General features: G+C 52.7%; 1 protein-coding gene across 1 annotated transcript in view; it reads right to left on the bottom strand.

The window, feature by feature from the left end:
* Window positions 1-6,492: 6,492 nt before the first annotated feature.
* Window positions 6,493-19,154, bottom strand: part of LOC106022374 — a 115,713-nt gene continuing 103,051 nt past the window's right edge. Inside the window, 14 exon segments of the mRNA XM_040747920.1 lie at window positions 6,493-7,122; window positions 9,149-9,290; window positions 9,410-9,526; window positions 9,717-9,826; window positions 10,420-10,576; window positions 10,685-10,893; window positions 11,499-11,683; window positions 13,655-13,752; window positions 13,832-14,047; window positions 14,768-14,953; window positions 15,076-15,183; window positions 15,311-15,495; window positions 15,935-16,100; window positions 17,442-17,606. Coding sequence (XP_040603854.1) covers window positions 7,118-7,122; window positions 9,149-9,290; window positions 9,410-9,526; window positions 9,717-9,826; window positions 10,420-10,576; window positions 10,685-10,893; window positions 11,499-11,683; window positions 13,655-13,752; window positions 13,832-14,047; window positions 14,768-14,953; window positions 15,076-15,183; window positions 15,311-15,495; window positions 15,935-16,100; window positions 17,442-17,606 — 2,049 coding nt within the window. The 3' untranslated portion in view covers window positions 6,493-7,117.

Below are 19,154 nucleotides of genomic sequence, written 5' to 3'. Positions count from 1 at the left end.
GATCACTTATTGCCATTAAATTCTTTAGCACGTTTCAAAGTCTTTGTCTGTTAATTTCAGCAGCTGGATCTCCGTGGCTTCCTGCTTGCCTATCTCGAACATTTGTGATCATGGCCCAGTGAGGTGGCTCAGTGTAAAGGCATCTGCCATCAAGCCTGAGGACCTGAGTTTGATTTGTGTAACATACACACTCACACTCAGCACACACATACATAGACGAATACATAAATGTGATTTTTGAAAATGCCAACATTTCTTTTTTAAAAAAGTTTTACTTTCATTTTATGTGTATATGTGAGTGCCTCTGTGTGTGTGTGTGTGTGTGTGTGTGTGTGTGTGTGTGTGTGTGTGTGTGTGTGTGTGTATGTGTACCATGTGTGAGCCTGGTACTCATGGAAGTCAGAAGAGGGCTTCAGATCTCTTGGAACTGAAGCTACTGGTAGTTATGAGCCATCTTTTTGGTCTGGGAACAGGACCCAGGTCCTGCAAAATCAGTAAGCACATGTAACTGCTGAGCCATTTCTCCAGCCTGATGTTTCGTCTTTATGACAGCTGAATTATGCTGACAATTATGGTTTGGAATTCATTTATTTAATTATTTACTGTGAGACAGGGTCTCGCTAAGTATACCTGGCTGGACCAGAACTCACTATGTAGACCACACTAGACTTGAATTAACAGAGATCTGCCTGCCTCTGCCTCAGGAATGCTGAGCTTGAAGGTGTATGCCAACACACCTGGCCAGGTTTGGATTTTAAAGGTCTGCAGAGATCATTTGTTGAAGGCTCTAAAGGCAGTGGAAAGATCAGGAGGTAGAAACTTAGTGAGAGGAAGTCAACTCATTGGGGACATCCCAGACCCTCTTTCTGTTTCCTGGCCTCTAGGAGGTGAGTGGTTGTACCGCACACTGCACTGTTAGGCTCTGCCTGACCACAGATGAAAACAGCAGGGCTGGGACTACGAACTGAGGCCTTGGGCCAGGATAAATCTTACTTCTCAAAAGTCGGTTATCTCAGGTATCTGGTTATAGTGATGAGAACTGGCCCTGATGTACTGACTAGTCATGTACCAAAACCTATGTTCAGTTCTGTTAAAGCAGGAAAATGTCAGCTCCATGCTTGGTTCTATAATGTATATATTTGATACTTTTAGTCTGTGCTCTGTACTCTTTATGTAGTCCTGGCTGTCCTGGAGCTCACTCTTAGACCAGGGTAGCCCCTGACTCGCAAAGATCCTCCTGTGCCTGCCTCCCGGGTGCTGGCATTAAAACATGTGCCACCATGCCTGTCTATGCGCTGTACTCTTAAGGGTTAACCTTTCTGTACTATCAACTGAATGTCAAAGATACTCATCAGGGCCTCTTCTTTTGAGCTGACAAGCCATGAAGGAGCAAGTCAGTAAGCAGCACCCTCCATGGCCTCTGCATCAGCCCCTGCCTCCAGGTTCCTGCCCTACTTGAGTTCCTGTCCCGACTTCCTTTGATGATGAACAGCAATATGGAAGTATAAGGCAAATAAACCCTTTCCTCCCCAAGTTACTTTGGTCATGGTGTTTCATCATAGCAATAGTAACCTTAAGACTGTGAGTATGTGTGTGTGTATATTTTCCCTCCCTCCCCCCCCCTCTCCCTCCGAGCTCAGGCTGGCCTCAAGTTCGCTATATATCAGAGGATGGCCTTGACCTGTTCCTGCCTCAGTTCCTGAGTGCTGGGATTAGTGTCTGTCTCCTCATTGGCTCTGGGGCTACAACTCCTGTTTGCAGAGCAAGTTCTTTATGGACAGAGCCATCTTTCCAAGCCAGGGCTACTGTTCTTAATCTGATTTTGATGCAGTCTTGTTTTCTGCCAGACTTGAAGCTTAATTTTTCTTTTATGCTAAGACATTTTGAACTTGACAAGTGAGTTCAAGGTAATACATCAAATTAATGTACCCCCAAAACTAGAAAGATGCCCCTCAACTGAAGAGTGGATAGAGAAAATGTGGTACATTTACACAATGGAGTTCTACACAGTGGAAAAAAAAAAACAACAACAGAATCTTGAAATTTGCAGGCAAATGGATGGCATTAGAAGAAACCATCCTGAGTGGGGTAACCCAGTCACAAAAAGACAAACATGGTATATACTTACTCATATATGGATTTTAGACATGGATCAGGGGAGTGTCAGCCTACAATCTCAGGGCCAATGAGTCTGGGAAACAGGGAGTTTCCCAAGAGATATGCATTATACCCCAGAGAAGTGGAAAGAGGCAAGATCTCCTGAGCAGATTGGGAACTTGGAGAAGAGAGGGAACCAGGAAAAAGAGAGGGGGATAAGAGGAGGGTAGAAGACACGGGGGAGCAGGAAGGTTGAGTTGGGGTAAGAATAGAAGAGACCAGGATAAGAGATACCATAATAGTTGGAGTCATTATAGGCTTGAGGAGACTAGTGAGATCTCCAGAGATCTACAAGGATAACACCAACTGGAAAACTATGTAATAGCGGAAAGACTACATTAATAGTCCCTACCTGATGATAAGGTTGGGACTACCTTATGTGATACTCACAGCTAAACACTGAACTGACCCCCTGGAACCCAGTGACAGAGATGGAGGAGTGATGAGCAAAGGGGTCAAGACCGTGCTGGTGAAACCCACAAAGACAGCTGACTGGACAAGGGGGAGCTCTGAACCCCAGACTGATGGCTGAGAGGCCAACAGTGGACTGATCCAGACTCCATGAATGTAGTGTCAGTGAGGAGGCCTCAGAAATCTCTGGGACCTTGGGTGGTAGACTAGTGTTCACCATGGCATACAAATGACCTTTGGGAGCCCATTCCACATGGAGGGATGCTCTCTCAGCCTGGACACATGGCGAAGGGCCTAGGTCCTGCCCTGGATGAAATGACAGACTCTGGAGATCCCCCCAAGGAGGGCCTCACCCTCCCTGGGGGAGGATGTGGGGATTGGTCTGGGGGTAGGGGGGGGACTGGTGGAGGGAGAAGGGGGGAGCTGGGATTGACATTTGAAGCATGCATGTTTCTAATTTAAATTAAAAAAACATACTTAAAAAATCCAGTTGGGCTGGTTGTAATTTTCTCAGCTTTTTAATGAGAAAATTATCTTTCTGTCTTTGGAATCTTGTAGCTGTCTTCTCTCCCTTTCCTCATGCTTTGGATGCCATTCCAGAGTGGCGGTTAGATCAGTGGAGGGTTGGTTCTAAGACCCTCTAGAACAGTGGTTCTCAGCCTCCCAAACCTTCAGTACAGTTCCTCATGCTGTGGTGACTCCAACCATAAAATTATTTTCATTGCTACTTCGTAACTGTAATTTTGCTACTCTTACGAATCATAACGCAAATATCTGTATTTTTCAGTGGTCTTAGGCTACCCCTGTGAAGGGTCATTCAACCCTGGGGGGTCACAGAGCACAATCTGAGAACTGCTGCTCAGGGGGCTGGAGGAATGGTGGAGCTCTTAAGAGCATTTGCTGCTCCCACAGAGGGTTTGAGTTTGGTTTACCAGCACCCACACTGGGTAGCTCATAACTGCCTGTAACTGCAGTTTCAGGGTTCTGACACCTTCTTCTGGCATCCATGGGCACTGTTCTCATACACACACACACACACACACACACACACACACACACACACACGCACACACACATAATTAAAAACTTTAAAAAAGAGTCTTGACTGGAGAAGGAGAGGGAGACAGAGAGGGAGGAGGGGAGGGAACCGGAGAGGGACCTGGAACTGACTTGTGAAGCAACCTTGTTTCTAATCTAAATTTAAATAAAAAAAAAAGTAGTCTTGACATGGTGGCACATGCTTTTTATCCTAGCACTTGGGAAGCAGAGCAGGTCAATCTCTGTGAGTTCAAGTGCTGCTGGCCTATGGTGAGTTCCAGGCCAACCAGGTTATATAGTAAGGCGCTGTCTCAAATACAAAATTTAAAACAAAAATAATCCTTTAAGAGTTCAAGCATTACTTTTAAACTTGCTTTTAAAACATTTCTTTTTATCTGTGCATGTCTGGCTATCCACGGACTGTCCCCTCCTTCCACCTCGTGGTCCTGGGGGTGGAACCCAGGTGGTCAGGCTCTGCAGTACTTGCCCCTGCTCATGAGCAGTCTCCCCAGCCCCGCACGGTCCAAAGTCCGGAAGAGTTTTCTGGGGACGTTTTCCTCAATGACAGGCTCATATGGACTGACTATAAAAAACATTTTGTTTTTGTGTGTATGTGTGTGAAAGTGCTCAAGGAGCCCAGAAGAAGGCATCGGATCCCTTGGAGCTGGAGTTAAAAGTGGTTGTGAGTCGCTCATCATGGGTGCTGGGAAAACTCAGGCCCCCTGGAAGGCAACAAGCACACCAAACTGCTGCTCGCTCTCTCTAGCCCCATGTGGACTTTCTGTGTAGGCCAAGCAGACCTTGAACTCACAGAGCTCCTCTACAGTGCTGTGACTGAGGCCAGTACCACCATGCTCAGCTTAGATGGGCTCTGAAGGCAGGGGCAGCAGTATATGTCTTTCCTTCGCCAAGAAGCCTCCAGCTGGAGCATCATCCTGGGGTCTTTTGGGCCATTTAGCCTCATCTTCTCTACGCAGGTGTTTGACACCCTGTTCTTTTGACCAGGAAGCACAGTCCTGCTGCTTCTATTCTTGGATTTACAAGCTGCTAACTGTGAGGCAGAGGTCCACCCTTGATGAACTCCAAGCCTGCTGATAGCCCTGATACCCTGTAGCTGGAACCATATAACCACCATAGCTGGCTCTGCTGGTCTTTTTCATGGAATCACCCCCGCCCCAACTATGTTAAATTCTGAACATGGACTCACGAAACTACAGTCTGCAAAACATTGGTACTGAATCTGCCGGATCGAGGAGACTACTTCCCCACTGGTGTATACAGGGCATGTGAGTGATCGTGCACACTGGTCTACATAAATGTACAGAAAGGCTAGAGGCTGATCAAGTGTCTTCCTCAGTCACTTACATCTTATTTTTGAGACAGGGTCTCTCTCATTGAACCTGGGGCTCACCAACTGGACAAGACTAATTAGCCAGAAAGCTCCAGGGACCCTCATGTCTCCATTTCCTCAGCACTAAGATCACAGGCACATGCTACCACAGCACTCAGAACCTTATGCTTCCATGGCATGTGCTTTACCAATGGCCATCTCCCCAGCCTCTGAGGACACATCTCTGTTTGTACATGTTATATACACTTGTGTGCATCCATGCATGTGTGGAAGATGGAGGAGGCCATAAGATGACCTACTCCATCACTCTGCCCTATTCTCTTGAGACAGAGTGTCTCACTGAACCTAGAGCTGGGCTAGCTGCCCGCAAGCTGCAGCAGGCCTTCTGTGTCTGTTCCCCATTGGGGAGAGCAAGCATGCAGCCCCGCTCAGCTTTACACGGGTGCTTGGGATTTGAACTCAGGTCCTCACGTTTGAGAAAAAGGCACTGCCAAGCTATCTCTTTAGTCCTGGGTGTACCTTCTGACTGAACATGCCATCAGCCTGTAACTTAGAGCATTTTGAGTAAGCACTGCACATTGCAGCTTGGGACATGGCGAAAGCTTTACAGGGAGGGGTGCTGCAATTGGGGGCACACAGAAGGGTGCATGTGAGGAAGTCAGAGGACAGCTGGAAGGAAGTCGGTTCTCCTGCATAGTCCTGGGGATTGAACCCTGGCTGTCAGGTTTGGTAGGGAGTGCCTTTACCTGCTGAGTCATGATGTAAAGTGGGGTGGGTGGGCCTGGGAGGCAGACAGGCCCAGTTCAGTGACATCTGGGCTCCAGGCAGGCCTCCTTCAGTAAGGGAACTGGGAGGAACATACGAGGAGGAATCACTGGGCTATTGTAAAGGTCAAACGTCTTTCAAACCATCCTGAGCAGTTCGAGGTCATGGAGGTCTTTGGGGTGGAACTTGGGATAAGATGCAGGCACTCTGTCAGTGAGAGCAGCCCATGCCTCCTACAGCAGTGTTTCTCAACCTGTGGGTTGCAACCCTTTGTGGGGGGCTAACTGTTTCGCAGGGTCGCATATCAGATATTTTCATTATGACTAATAACAGCAAAATCACAGTTACGAAGTAGCAATGAAATAACTTTACGGTTGGAGTCACCACAATGGGAACTGTATTAAGGGTCTCAGCAGTAGGGGCTGAGAAAGACTGGCTTCACCTCCCTTGGCTCCAGAGATCTTTTGGAGACACCTTTCTGGACACCTGCTGTGCACCAGGGTTGGCTGAGCTTGGCACCCGCCTTCCTGCCTTCTCTTTGTCCCATTCCTGGTGGGACATACTTTGTCCTTTGTTCTAGAATCTGGATCCTTTCCAGCCCATTCAAAGGCTCAGTGGCAGAGTGCTAGCCTTAGCCTGCAGAAAGCCCTGGAGATAAACTAAATGAGCTTCAGTGTAGAAAGGGCTCAAAAGCGCCCCCTCCTGGCTCATAGCCACCAAAGCTGCACAGGGGTTAGTTGGCACAGACATCAACCCCATAGACACAATCATGAATTCTGACAGCTTTATTTTGCAGTTGAAAACTTAATAAAAGACTATTCCCCAAGAGAAATAAACAAAAAACCCTGATGTCTAGTGGCCCAAACCCCCATCTATTAATACCACTTGTCCTTTGTAAAGGACCCTTCTCCCCATGCCCTGGAAGCATCTTGTGTGTTCATCCTAGAGAAGGAAGCTCCCTAACCAGTCTCGAGTCCACAGGTCCCCTCCAGGAAGTGCATACCTTCTGAGATCCCCAGGGTGGCAGGGGAAGCCTGTGCCAGGCAGCCTGTGTCCTCCAGGCCATTGCCATCCCAAGGCTCAGGTTGCAGAATCAGTTTCTGGGGGAGTGTTGGTGCTGGTGTGGAGCTGCTTCCCAGGGGTGTGTGCTTTGGCCTGGACTCTGTCCAGTGGAGTTGCAGAATGAATTCCTGGGGCCAGCTGGGTGTCCCTCAGCCCCAGGGACACTAGAGTGGGGCTGGTCCTCAGCTCTTCCTTTCTGCTCTAGGCAGCAAGTGTTGCTTTTGTCTTGGGTTGCTGGCATTCTGCACTGGTGGTCCCCTTCCAGCCAAAAACCTTGACCTCGCCCAGGAAATTGGGGTAGAAGGCCGCCTTGTGTTGACTTGGGCAAAAATCTCAAACTATAAGAAAAGAGAAGTAAGGTTGTGCTGTGAAGCCTAGAAGGAAGGTCCCACCATTTCCTGGAAGTGGGTCAGGGGTCTCTCAGGCAGCCCCTGGCCCTGATTAAAAGCACAGCCTCCTACCCATTACCATCTCCCCACTTTGTAGGCACAGCAGGCATGGGCTGTGGTTCCCCCACACCGTGGGACAGTGTCATGTTCCTTTGAGCACACGCTCCTTTCAGGAGCACAGGGTGTTTGCAGAGTCTCTGCGTGCATCCGAAGCATAAGGAAGGACTTCTGTGGCTCAGCTTGGACCTTTCCTCTAACTCTACTACGTGTTCTCAGCTGTGAGAAGCTGGTGGCACTGTGGTCGGCTACCCTCGCTACCCACAGCTCTGCAGCAGCAGTTCCCACCACTCCTCCAGCCAAATCTCCGAACTACACCAGTGTTCAGAGCGCAGATGCACAGCAGTCCCAGATGAGTGGAAACAGCGCAAAAAAAACGCAAAAAATCAAAAAACAAAACTCTGCTCATTCCCTTCCATTCCCAGGGGAAGCTGGACCTGGCAGCTACCTTGAAGTCTGCACAAGGTGTGTGTGTGTGTGTGTGTGTGTGTGTGTGTGTGTGTGTGTGTGTGTGTGTGTGTGTGTGTGTGCGGGGGCATGTCACATGTGACATGACACCCCATGTCACATTTTCCATTTCACTAACTTTCTCTTCTCTTTTACAATTTATCTTGCACTTCACACACCCAAAATTCCTTTTGACATGCTGTTCGTCTTTGATGTCTTCTTTCATGCCTCTAAGAATCCCAGACTCCCTGGCAGTGGTGGTGCACACCTTTAATTCTAGCACTAGGGAGGCAGAGGCAGGTGGATCTCTGAGTTCGAGGCCAACCTGGCCTGTACAGTGAGTTCTAAGACAGGTAGGAACAGCTAAGCTTACTCAGAGAAACGCTATCTCAACAAAACAAAAGACTCCCAGGAGTTCAGGATATGGGGGTCTCAGGCATGTCCCACTGTTGTTAACTGCAGCTGTGACTTCTTGGTTGGATCAAGAAGCAAATGTGCCAGGCGTTGGTGGCACACGCCATTAATCCCAGCCCTCGGGAGGCAGAGGTAGGAGGATCTCTGTGAGTTCGAGACCAGCCTGGTCTACAGAGCGGGTGCCAGGACAGGCTCCAAAACAACACAGATAAACCCTGTCTCGAAAAACCAAAAAAATAAAAAAAAGAAGAAGCAAATATGCTGTCAGCTGCCACTCTGAGTCAGGGTCACAGGCATAGTTTGTCACCTCAGAGCTACTAGCACAGGTTCTGAGAGTCCTGAAGGTGCTCGAGACACTTGGCTTGGTGGCAATCTGCATCTCTGGTTTTCTTTTTGTGTTCTCATGTGGGGGGGGTCAGAAGTTAATCTCAGGTGTTAGCCCTTTAACCCTCGAGCAATATTCACTTTCCCCCACCCATCAGGCAGGATCTCAGTGGCCCAGAGCTAGCCCCCTGTCTCTGCCTCCCCGGTGCTATTGTGACAAGCACCCCTCACACCCACCTTAATCTCCTGGTTCTGGGGATCCAACCCATACTTGTAGGGCAAGCATTTTACCAGCCAGGCTATCTCCCCAACTGTCTTTGCTTTCTTTTCTTTTTAAGAAGCTGTACTAGTTTTTATTTTACATATACGAATGTTCCCTTCATGTCTGTCTGTACACACCATGTGTGTACCTGGTGCCTGTGAAGGTCAGGGCATCAGTTGCCCGGGGACTGAACTTATAGACAGTTGTGAGCCATTATGTGGGTATCAGAGTCAAACCTAGGTCCTGTGCAAGAGCAGCCAGTGATCTTAACCACTGAGCCGTCCCTCCAGCCCTGTTTGGTTTTCTTAAGACAGTCTTGCTATGTAGCCCAGGCTGATCTCAAACTAGCATTCCTCCTGTCCCTGCCAAGCAGGCTAGTGCTAGGACTCTGTGCTCACTGTGTCATCCCTGTGGGAGCTCAGAGAATGGCATTGGTTTTCCATTTGGGATGGGGCCTGGATGAGAACTTACCACACTGCAGAGGAAGGGCCAAGGGCATAGAGTCCTGGGCACACAGGTAGATGTAGGCAGCTGCTAGGTGGCAGTCAGATTGCAGCTCCTTGGGGTCACAGGTACCCTGGACACACAGTCTGAGGAATGGAGCAGGGTCCACCTGAAACCAATGCCCGCCCATCACTGTGCAGGCCCATCACCGCATAGGCTAGATTAGGCTTCTTTCATTCTGTGGTTTCTCTGCTGAGTGGCTCTGGCCAGGCGCAGCCTCACACTCACCACCTGGAAGCAGTTCCCCAGACTGGAGCTGGGTTCTTGGAAGAAGGCCTGGCAGGCGGTGCTGTGTCCTGAGCATGGCTGCTGCATCCTCTCCACAGCACCACAATTCTCTCCCACCTGGATGGGAACACACAAGACTCAAGCCTCCGAGAGAACCACTTGTCTCTTGGGCACACTGCCTAGTGCACATCAGCCTCAGCAAGAGATGCCCGTATCCTCGGGGCTCCTGCTTCATTCTGAACCTGAGCAGCTGTCCTCCACGGAGCCTGGGGGTAGACGCGGCAGGAAGGGTTTTCCCACAGCTTACCTGCCAGGCCCGAGTGAGCTCCTCCAGGCTGGCAGCCTCCGTGCCATCGGGCAGCTTTAGCTCGTCATCTGCCTCATTGTTATTGGTACCCAGAAGGCCAGCAGATACACCTGCAGGGCAGGAGGGACCTGCTAGGAAAGCCTCCCTCTCCCCTCCCCAGGACACCAGACCTCTCAGAAGTGGGGAGAGGGGAAAGGGGATCTAAAGATGGTATCTGTGCCTTGCAGTGATTCCCCCGCTTCCTGGACCACAGGCCCAGTTAGCAAGTTTTCCAGGCACCTCTCGGGGGCCCAGCTACATGATGGGAACCTCATAAGAGCCAACTCCACTCTGTATTGACTGTCCCCAGGGAAGAGAGCCAAGTTGGCTCAGAAGCCGTGGGCCAGATGCTGGCCCTGGGAGAGGGAGTGAGTCACTCAGCCTCTGCCGGGTCATCTGTAATGTAACAGAAACCACCAGGACTGAGAAGTAGACAGCTGTGTCACACTAGAAAGGAGGCCAGCAGTCACTGCCACCCCAGCAGGAAAGCGGCCTGTCAGCAAAGGCAACCTTCAGGATTATCTCCAGCTCTTGCCCATTGGTCTATGCTCTTCTCTTCCAGGGATGACAGCAGCAGTGTTACTGAGAAAGGGGCACAACCCTGGAGTCTGGCCACAGGGCAGCTAGAAAATGCCCTCGTGGGTAGCACCGAGACCCGACCCACCGTGGTGCCACAGGCCCAGTGTCAGGCTGCAGAGGCCTGCTGGCACATCACAGGAGACAGACACACCATCCTCGCTGCTCAGCACAACCTTGGGCCCAGTGCTCAGCACAGCAGGAGGAGGGTCTAAATTCCAGCAGCTGTCATACTGCGTGTAAGCCTGTGGATCACACAGGGGTAAGCCGGGAATCACACTACCAGCACCAAACCTGCAGGCAACAAGCAGACAAGCAGCTCCAGGGAGCCCCTCCCACTCCCGAGCACCTACCTTTAGGCTAGGATACAGGATGAGGGTTGTGTGGTTCAGCTCTACATGAAGGGCCATGAAGCCTGAGCTTGTGCGGCTCAGCATCAGAGAGAACGTTTGATGAGTGAAGTCCTTGGCTAGCAGGAAGCTGCCGCAGCAGGGACCCAGGCCCCACACCTGCCCATCAAAGGTCACCAGGTATCTGGTGCCCGCCACCACAGCATTGTAATCTGAGAAGAGGTCAGGCCGACTCAACACTGAGTAAACCTGCTGCCCAGGAACAAGTGTGCTCCCAAGTCTGGGGACTCTCCTAAGACCCTGAGCTCAAGGTCTATCACATAGTAAACCTCCCCTCCTCAGCCTGGCACTGCACTGTAGAAGGGTTCGGGCTCGGATGTTGCGCTTATAGCCCACTCAAGTCAGCTATGGTATCCCCTCCTACTCCACACGAGAGGAAACTGAGGCTGAACACGTTGTACAGATTCAGGCTTCCCAGGGCCTCCCAAAGGCATCTTGGGGCCCCAGGCTACAGACACTGCCTCCCCAGCAAGCCTGCATTCAATTAACAGCCTTCTAGCTACAACTGGGGCTCAGCCCTATTCCTCCATCAAGGCCCTCTGGGAGAAGGCTGGCCTCAGAAGGAGCCCTCAGCTGTGTACTCCCTGTTATATTCTGGACAAAATCCAGGGTCTGTAGCCCCAGATGACCTCACCAAGCCTAGGAACTTGTGGGGCTGGCCTGTGACACCACAGGGCTTGACAGAGCTTGCTAGGCCCTTTGTTCCACAGGCAGAAGGCTTCCCAGGGAGGAGGTGGACAGGCCAGGCAGGACTTACGCTTGAAGGGGCTCCTCAGTAGACGCCGCCGGAGCCCGTAGAACTCAGCCAGCACGTTAGCCTCACACAGCCTGCGGAGTGGCTGCAGGAGTTTCTCCTCCACCAGGTAACTGACCCCCTGGGCCACATCCAGGGGCCCGTCTCCCACCTGCAGGAGTGGTAGCCTTACCACCACAGAGCGGTTCCTGGAAAGGACAGAGGAACTGGATCCCCTAGGAAGTTGAGATGTCTCACCGAGCCTCACCTCCTCTCCCCGAGAGATGGTATTGTCACAGGAAGGAAAGGGGGTCACATTAGCAGGCTGTCACCTTAGAGAGGGCCCACCTCTGTCTGGGGAAGTGTCTTCAAAAGATGGACCAGCTGCAGTAAGGGCACAGCTGTTTGATTTTGTGCCCTGCTCGAAGGGGGGAGCAGTGGGGTGATGGGATGGGCATAGATACTAAGGAAGGGGGAAGTCCAGTCAGGGTGTTTGGTCACAGGCACAGTAAGTTGATGCTGAATGGACCTGAACAGGATCCCAGCCAAAGGGAAGCTGGGGGAGGGGGAAGTGGTCTCTGAGATTTCTACAGGTAAGGGAAAGATTCTAGAACTTTCCCAGGCTGTGGAACAGAAGCCCAGCAAACCTGGAGTTTAAAGGAGCAAAGAAGCCGCTAATGCTGGGCTATACCGTAGGAGGGGGACTGGGCACTGGGTGTGGCCACCACAGAGTCACAGGAACAGGTCTCTACTGTCACAAGAGACCCCGTCTGCTGGGGCATTATTCCTGTCAAACCCTGCTAGGTTTGCAGCTGTTTTTCCATTCATTTTCCTAGGAGTAATGTCCCAAGTTTACAGGTGGGAAAATTGAGGCAGAGTAGGCCCAAGCATTCCATAACTCAGGAGGCACCATCCTGCCACCTGCTGGGGTAGACTGGAACTGCAGGCATTCTTGGAGGCTCCTACCTGTGAGGCCTGTATTACCACTTCTCCATGGCTAATCCTAAGGTGCCTGCACCCTGCCCCAGCCCTTCACAACTGTATGAGAATGATTGCTGTGGTTCAAGCCACCACAGCTCTGGTTACGTAGCATTGGTTATACCGGTGCAGAAGCCCCTGCAGTCTTGTCTCTTGTCTAGAAAGGGACCTCCATCCCTTTATAGGAATCATCCCTCACTCCTTTTACCACCTACACAGTTGAGTCTCAGTCCTCTTCAGGCTGATGTTAAAAACACAGCTGGGTTCAGGCTGCCTCTCATCCCTTCCATGCTGCCATTGTTCCAGCCATCACATACCCAGCCACATTGTTGAAAAATAGGGCCCTACACTCGGTCCATCTTTATAATCTCAATATGATTTACCTTTCCTTGGACCAAAACCCTCATATGCTGTGTGTGCCCATCTCCAAGCAGAAGCCAAGGCCCTCGGCCACCTGAAGCTGCTCAAGGCCTGCTGGCTTCCTTACTGTTCCTCAGACAGGCGCCATGGTGCTACAAGCCTTACCCCTGCCTCTGCACCATTTGGGTGCCCTACCCAGAACTCCCTGCTCAAGGCTCATCTCCTGAGCTGGGGCAGCGGCTCGGAGGTTAGGGCACTTGCCACACAAGCATAAGGACGGAAGGTCAGAACCTCACAGGAATGCAGAGGAGCATGACAGCAAGTTGTAGTACCATTCCCAGAAGGCAGAGACAGGCGATCCCCAGAGCAAGCTAGCTAGCAAGACTAGTCTTATCAGTGAGCTCTGGGTTTGACTGAGAGAACCTGCCTCAGTAAATAAGGTGTGAAAACCATAACGATTATACTCTTCCAACTTCAAGCCACCACATACATGTGCACACATATGTGGGTCCACAGAAATGTATACCACACACACAAGAAATCCCATTCCCAGCCAGACCTCCTCTTCAATCCACTTGCTGGCTGGCGCTTTCAGCAGTACACGCTACCTAACACAGAGGTCAGGGACAGGAACCCTGCCCCTCAGACGATATCCAGGCTGCTAGCCAAGAATGCCTTTGCTAAGGCTTTTGCAAAACCAACTAGAGTGTGAACAGAGCTTGTGCAGAGCCCGAGCCTCAGTTTCCCCTGTCAAATGAGGACTGCCTGTGTGGCAGTGCTGTCCTAAGTGAGACGGACCAGGTTTGCTATGTCCCACCATGCAGCATGAACACGGGACTTACCTGGCTGAGTAACTGTACATGCTCCGTAAGGGTTTGTAGAGCCGCCTCAGGGCCCAGGAGACCTCAGCCTCAGCCCAGGACAGTGCATGGTGGGTGGCCTGGGTGGGGGCAGGGACAGCTGTCAGAGCGACCCTCGGTGAGCCCAACCCCACCCTGCCCTATCACGCACACCCTCACCAGCTCCAGGGCACCCATCATGGCTCCCAGGGCCACCTGGATGGGCCTTAGCCTCCAACTTCCTGGCAACCGGAGCAGCCAGGCCTGCAGCTGCTGCCTGGTCTCCTCAGCCCGCTCTCGCCACACCTCATCCAGGGGCCGCAGCATCACCTCCAAGTAGGCCTCCTTCAGTGTGGCCAGGGGCTCTGCAACAGGTAATCGCCTAAGGCCCCAGAGCTCCTGACTGCAGATGAGAACAGGGAAACCAGGAAAGCCAGTCATGGCTAACATCCCAGGCCTAGAGGACAGGAGGCCTGCGCCCTGCAGTGACGGATGGGGTAGAATTAAGGCATGGGCATCACAGTTCATTCCGGGGGAGTCAATGGCATCCAGCGTGACACAGTGAAGCTCTGGGTGCTGCATGTAGGGTCTCCCCATTGACAACTCTGCTCTGCACCCTTGGGCTGCCGTGAGTCACAGTCATGAGAATACCTGTGTGCTCCTGGCCAGGCACCAACACAGGGACTTTGGCATAGTTGACTGAGCTAGGAACAGACATGTCCCCACTGCTTGTTTCAGTCCTGGACTGATCAGGAGGATCAGGAATGGTCCTTAATTGTGGGGAGGCCAGGTTCTCTGCTTGCTTGGGAGCAGCGTCCTCAGGGCACAGCTATGTGCTAACCAGGACGGAAGCCTCACTGGAGCCCATAGACAGACACCCAGTGGTGGCCCCGGAAGCCTCCAGAGCAAGGCTGTGTGCATGAGAGAAGCCAGGCATTACTTTGAAGTCTACTTGGATGGAGACAGCATGCCAAAAGGGTACAGAGGTTGCAGGAGCCTATGAAATAAGGTTTGGGGGTCTAAAGAAATTAGACTGCTTTCCTGACTGAGGTAGTGGTATGAGAATAAGTCTGAAGACCTAGGGCCCCTGGGTCGAGGGTGGGGCTAGACTAGGACAGGGTCCATCTCCGCCTGCAGCCGCTCCAGGTAGAGAGGCAGGTGACCAGTCAGCACTTGCCTGGCCTGACCTTGGGCCCACAAGGTGGCTACCGCCTGGCCACCTGCCTGAACAGCGCCTAGCCCCACCTGGGTCAGCTGCACCAGGCACTCTGCTGCTCTGTCCAGAGCACCCACCGGCTGTACCTAGGCAGGGAAACCAAGGCAGGATCAGGGGGGAGACGATGGAGAAAACACTCTCCAGCCTTTCACGGCTGGAAAGGAGGGCTGCGGGCACAGGCCAGGTCCCAGGGTTCCCTGCTCCCTTAACAGGGACTACCCACCAGGTTCCAGAATCCGCTCACATAGTCATCCAGGCTTTGAATCTTCTCTTCCAGCTGGGCTCGCACCTGGGAGCCCATTGCTGTCATCCTGGACTGTGGGCCAGAGGGACAGGTGAGAACCAGAGAAGGGGGCCTCTAGGGACTGGAGAGAGTGCAGGCTGCCCTCAACTGTCCACTCTGATTCTCCAGGCCAGCAGTCCTCAATCCCAGACCCACTTACCTCCATGTAACTCAGCAGGGCCCCCTGACAGCCATGCGCAACTAGGAGGAGGCTCTGGTTGGCTGGCTGCAGGGTCAGGTGCCCCAGCGGCTGGGCACGCTGCCCACTCTTCTGGAGCAGGGCCTCCACCTCCACAGCTCTCCTGTGGGTGCATGCCTGTAGCATCACATGTTCCTCTCTGTTCCCTGGAGCCAGGAAGGAACTGAGGCTGCATCCTTGCCTTCTCTACCCCCCCCCCCCGCCCCCAGTGCCCTACACAAGGCCTCAAGATATGAGTGTTTAAGAGCCTTGAGCTGTACCACCAAAGTGGTTCCCTCTCCCCCTCTCCTGGTATACTTAAAGTCCTCACTTCACACTCACTTCTGGATAGACCAGCCAGGTCCACCCCAGCCTCACCCACCCCCACAGCCTCACCTGACTCAGCAAAGTCAGTACAGATGTGGACAAGTGCACCCCAAATCTGGTTTTTGGTTTGTTTGTTTGTTTGCTTGGTGTGTGTGTGTGTGTGTGTGTGTGTGTTTCTAAGTTCTCAACAGGACAGGAATAGGGGTCCCCTGTCCCTGCTTGGACAAAGGTGGGTCCTGGCTTATCAGCTGACTTGGGGGCCTGTTACCCTTCACTTACCTTCCACATGGGCAGCAGAAGCCTGAAGACAGCTCAGGGCCCAGGACACCAACAGCCTTAGTTTCTTGTCTTCATCCATGCTGCCCTCCAGCTGGACCATGCTTTGGGAAGCTGAGGCAGCAATATGGCCCAACAGGAGGAGCTGCTGAGCCCTGGGGCCTCGGAGCTACGAACCAGACAACAGAGACTTGGATGGGCCTGGCTGCTGCGGCTGCTCTGGTCTCTGGCCTCTGCCCGTCCCAGGCTCAGAAAAGAGCTGAGAGTGAATCAGTAGAGAAGGGATAGAAAAACGCCCACACCGTTCTTCCAGGAGCACTGGGTTCCCTGCCCTCCACGCCTGCTGCACGGCTCAGAATCCTACCACGTATAGCAAAGCCTGCCTTGTGGGTGTCTCCCCACCAACCCAGTCAAGGAGGCTTGGAACCACAGCCTTCACACTCTGAAGACCGATGCTGTTGGTCTGGGGATTCCAGGCACTTCCCCTTTGGCAGTCCAAGGGCACATGTGAGTAATATGTGGCATGGAGCCCGGGTCACTGTGTTCGCCCAAATCCATGTAGGCACCCATCTTCGAGGGAGGAGCCACAGGACGAAGTTTGTCAACTGAACTGGAGCAACATCAAAGGCTTCAAGGTCCCAGGGAAAGGGGCCATTGAAAATGACTAAGAGACTGGTAAAGAACCTTGGAGAAGAGAGGCACTTCTGCCCCAGCCTTGCTGCCCAGACTAGATCCTGCAACTGAAAGCTGTGCAACCACCTTCTCTGAGCCCCAGCTTCTAGCTGTAAAGGACCAGCGGTTCTCAAAGCTCAGCCGAAGTCAGAGGAGCCCTTGAGTCTTAGGGGTTGGGCCACATTCATCAGTCTGGTGTCTTTGCAGAGGTAGTCAAGGGAAAATGAGGTTAAATAGACCATGAATGCAAAATGCTGCGGTTCTGGGGGAGGTACACACTGGGGGCCGGGCCGAGGCTGTGCATCTCACAGACCCCAGAGTGGAGTAAGGGGAGATGAAGGGTGGGGACCAAGCATCTTGGGTGTCTGACAAGTGCTTGGCCTCTGATTCCAGGAGTGGCATCAAGCACCACTTTGTAGCTGGGGCAGAGCAGGCTTAGTTGTAAGTTAGGAAGTGGCAGGCCCAGAACTCATGACCTCTGTGTATGGCCTTATCTAGAAATGTCATCTGTGGTGGCCATTCTTGGTTGTCAACTTGACTACATCTGGAATTGACTAAAGCCCTAGTGTCTGGGCATACCTGCACCCCCAGACAGGGTTTCTCTGTGTAGCCCTGGCTGTCTTGGAAGTTCTCTGTGGACCAGGCAAGAGCCGTGGAGTAATGGAGGAACCACTCTGTTCCTGGACAGACCCAGGTGTTCAGCACATACTCCCCAGAAAGGAAGTACTGGACCAGCAGGGTGTAGGCCTGAAGGTCCACTGATGGCCACTAGATGGCAGGGCAGCCCATGCAGTGGGGCTGCTAGCATAGAAAACTGAGAGGGAGATTAGACATCTACCTCCAGCTGCCCACAGAAGTCCGGTGCATCAGGTCGGCTGTGGTTGTAGAGAGCGAGGCTAAAGTGCAGGCCCTGGTCAGGGTCTGGAGCAAGACCCAGCTGGCATTGAGAACGCAGTAGGAGTGCACGCTGGTCCAGACTGTGCTCCCCAGAGAATGAGAGGGCCTGAAGGAAGACAGCAGAAGTTCCAGAAATCAGAAGACACAGGCTCATCCCCCTGGACCCTGGTATGAGCCCTTACACCTGGATTGCTGTAAGCAGGCTGTGGAGGTGGCAGATCTTACTGACCCACCCACAATCTTCTCCAACAAGGCCCCTTAGACACTGAAGCATGCCTGCACAGGTGCCTGTGTGTGAGTGAAGCATACCTGCTGCATGGGTTCATATGTGTGAGTGCAGCATGCCTGCACGGTGCCTGTGTGAGTGCAGCATGCCTGCACGGGTGCCTGTATGAGTGCAGCATGCCTGCACGGGTGCCTGTGTGGGTGCAGCATGCCTGCACGGGTGCCTGTGTGGGTGCAGCATGCCTGCACAGGTGCCTGTGTGAGTGCAGCATGCCTGCACGGGTGCCTGTGTGGGTGCAGCATGCCTGCACAGGTGCCTGTGTGGGTGCAGCATGCCTGCACAGGTGCCTGTGTGAGTGAAGCATGCCTGCACAGGTGACTGTGTGGGTGCAGCATGCCTGCACGGGTGCCTGTGTGGGTGCAGCATGCCTGCTGCATTGGTTCATGTGTGTGAGTGAAGCATGCCTTCACGGGTGCCTGTGTGGGTGCAGCATGCCTGCTGCATTGGTTCATGTGTGTGAGTGAAGCATGCCTGCACGGGTGCCTGTGTGAGTGCAGCATGCCTGCACGGGTGCCTGTATGAGTGCAGCATGCCTGCACGGGTGCCTGTGTGGGTGCAGCATGCCTGCACGGGTGCCTGTGTGGGTGCAGCATGCCTGCACAGGTGCCTGTGTGAGTGCAGCATGCCTGCACGGGTGCCTGTGTGGGTGCAGCATGCCTGCACAGGTGCCTGTGTGGGTGCAGCATGCCTGCACAGGTGCCTGTGTGAGTGAAGCATGCCTGCACAGGTGACTGTGTGGGTGCAGCATGCCTGCACGGGTGCCTGTGTGGGTGCAGCATGCCTGCTGCATTGGTTCATGTGTGTGAGTGAAGCATGCCTTCACGGGTGCCTGTGTGGGTGCAGCATGCCTGCTGCATTGGTTCATGTGTGTGAGTGAAGCATGCCTGCACGGGTGCCTGTGTGGGTGCAGCATGCCTGCACAGGTGCCTGTGTGGGTGAAGCATGCCTCCATGGGTGCCCATGTGTGACCACTGCAGGACCTGTACATTCCCCGAGGCCACTTTTAAGCCCTGCTCCTATTCTTCCCACCGTCTGCCAGGCCCTAAGCACACAAGTTTGACCTGTCCACTCTGGACAGCTATCCAGGACAGTGGCAATGCCTTGCCTCTCACTCAGCAGAAAAGGCTTTCATGGCACAGCGGAGTGAACAGGATAATGAGAGACTTGATGGTTTGTTAAACCTTAAGCACCCTGACTGCCCTTTTGCAGAAGAGTTTATGACCCCTGGGAGGTAGGGGGTGAAGAGGTGGGGAGGGTGGTGAGCAGATGGATAGACAGATGTGTGGTGGTGAGTAGATGGATAGACAGATGTGGTGAGCAAAAGAATAGACAGATGTGTGGTGAGCAGATGGATAGACAGATGTGTGG

Source organism: Mesocricetus auratus, unplaced genomic scaffold (genome assembly GCF_017639785.1).
Source record: "Mesocricetus auratus isolate SY011 unplaced genomic scaffold, BCM_Maur_2.0 Super-Scaffold_100007, whole genome shotgun sequence".
Classification (NCBI taxonomy): Eukaryota; Metazoa; Chordata; class Mammalia; order Rodentia; family Cricetidae; genus Mesocricetus; species Mesocricetus auratus.
Note: the sequence above shows the minus strand (reverse complement) of the source record. Positions and strands in the feature narration are given on the sequence as shown.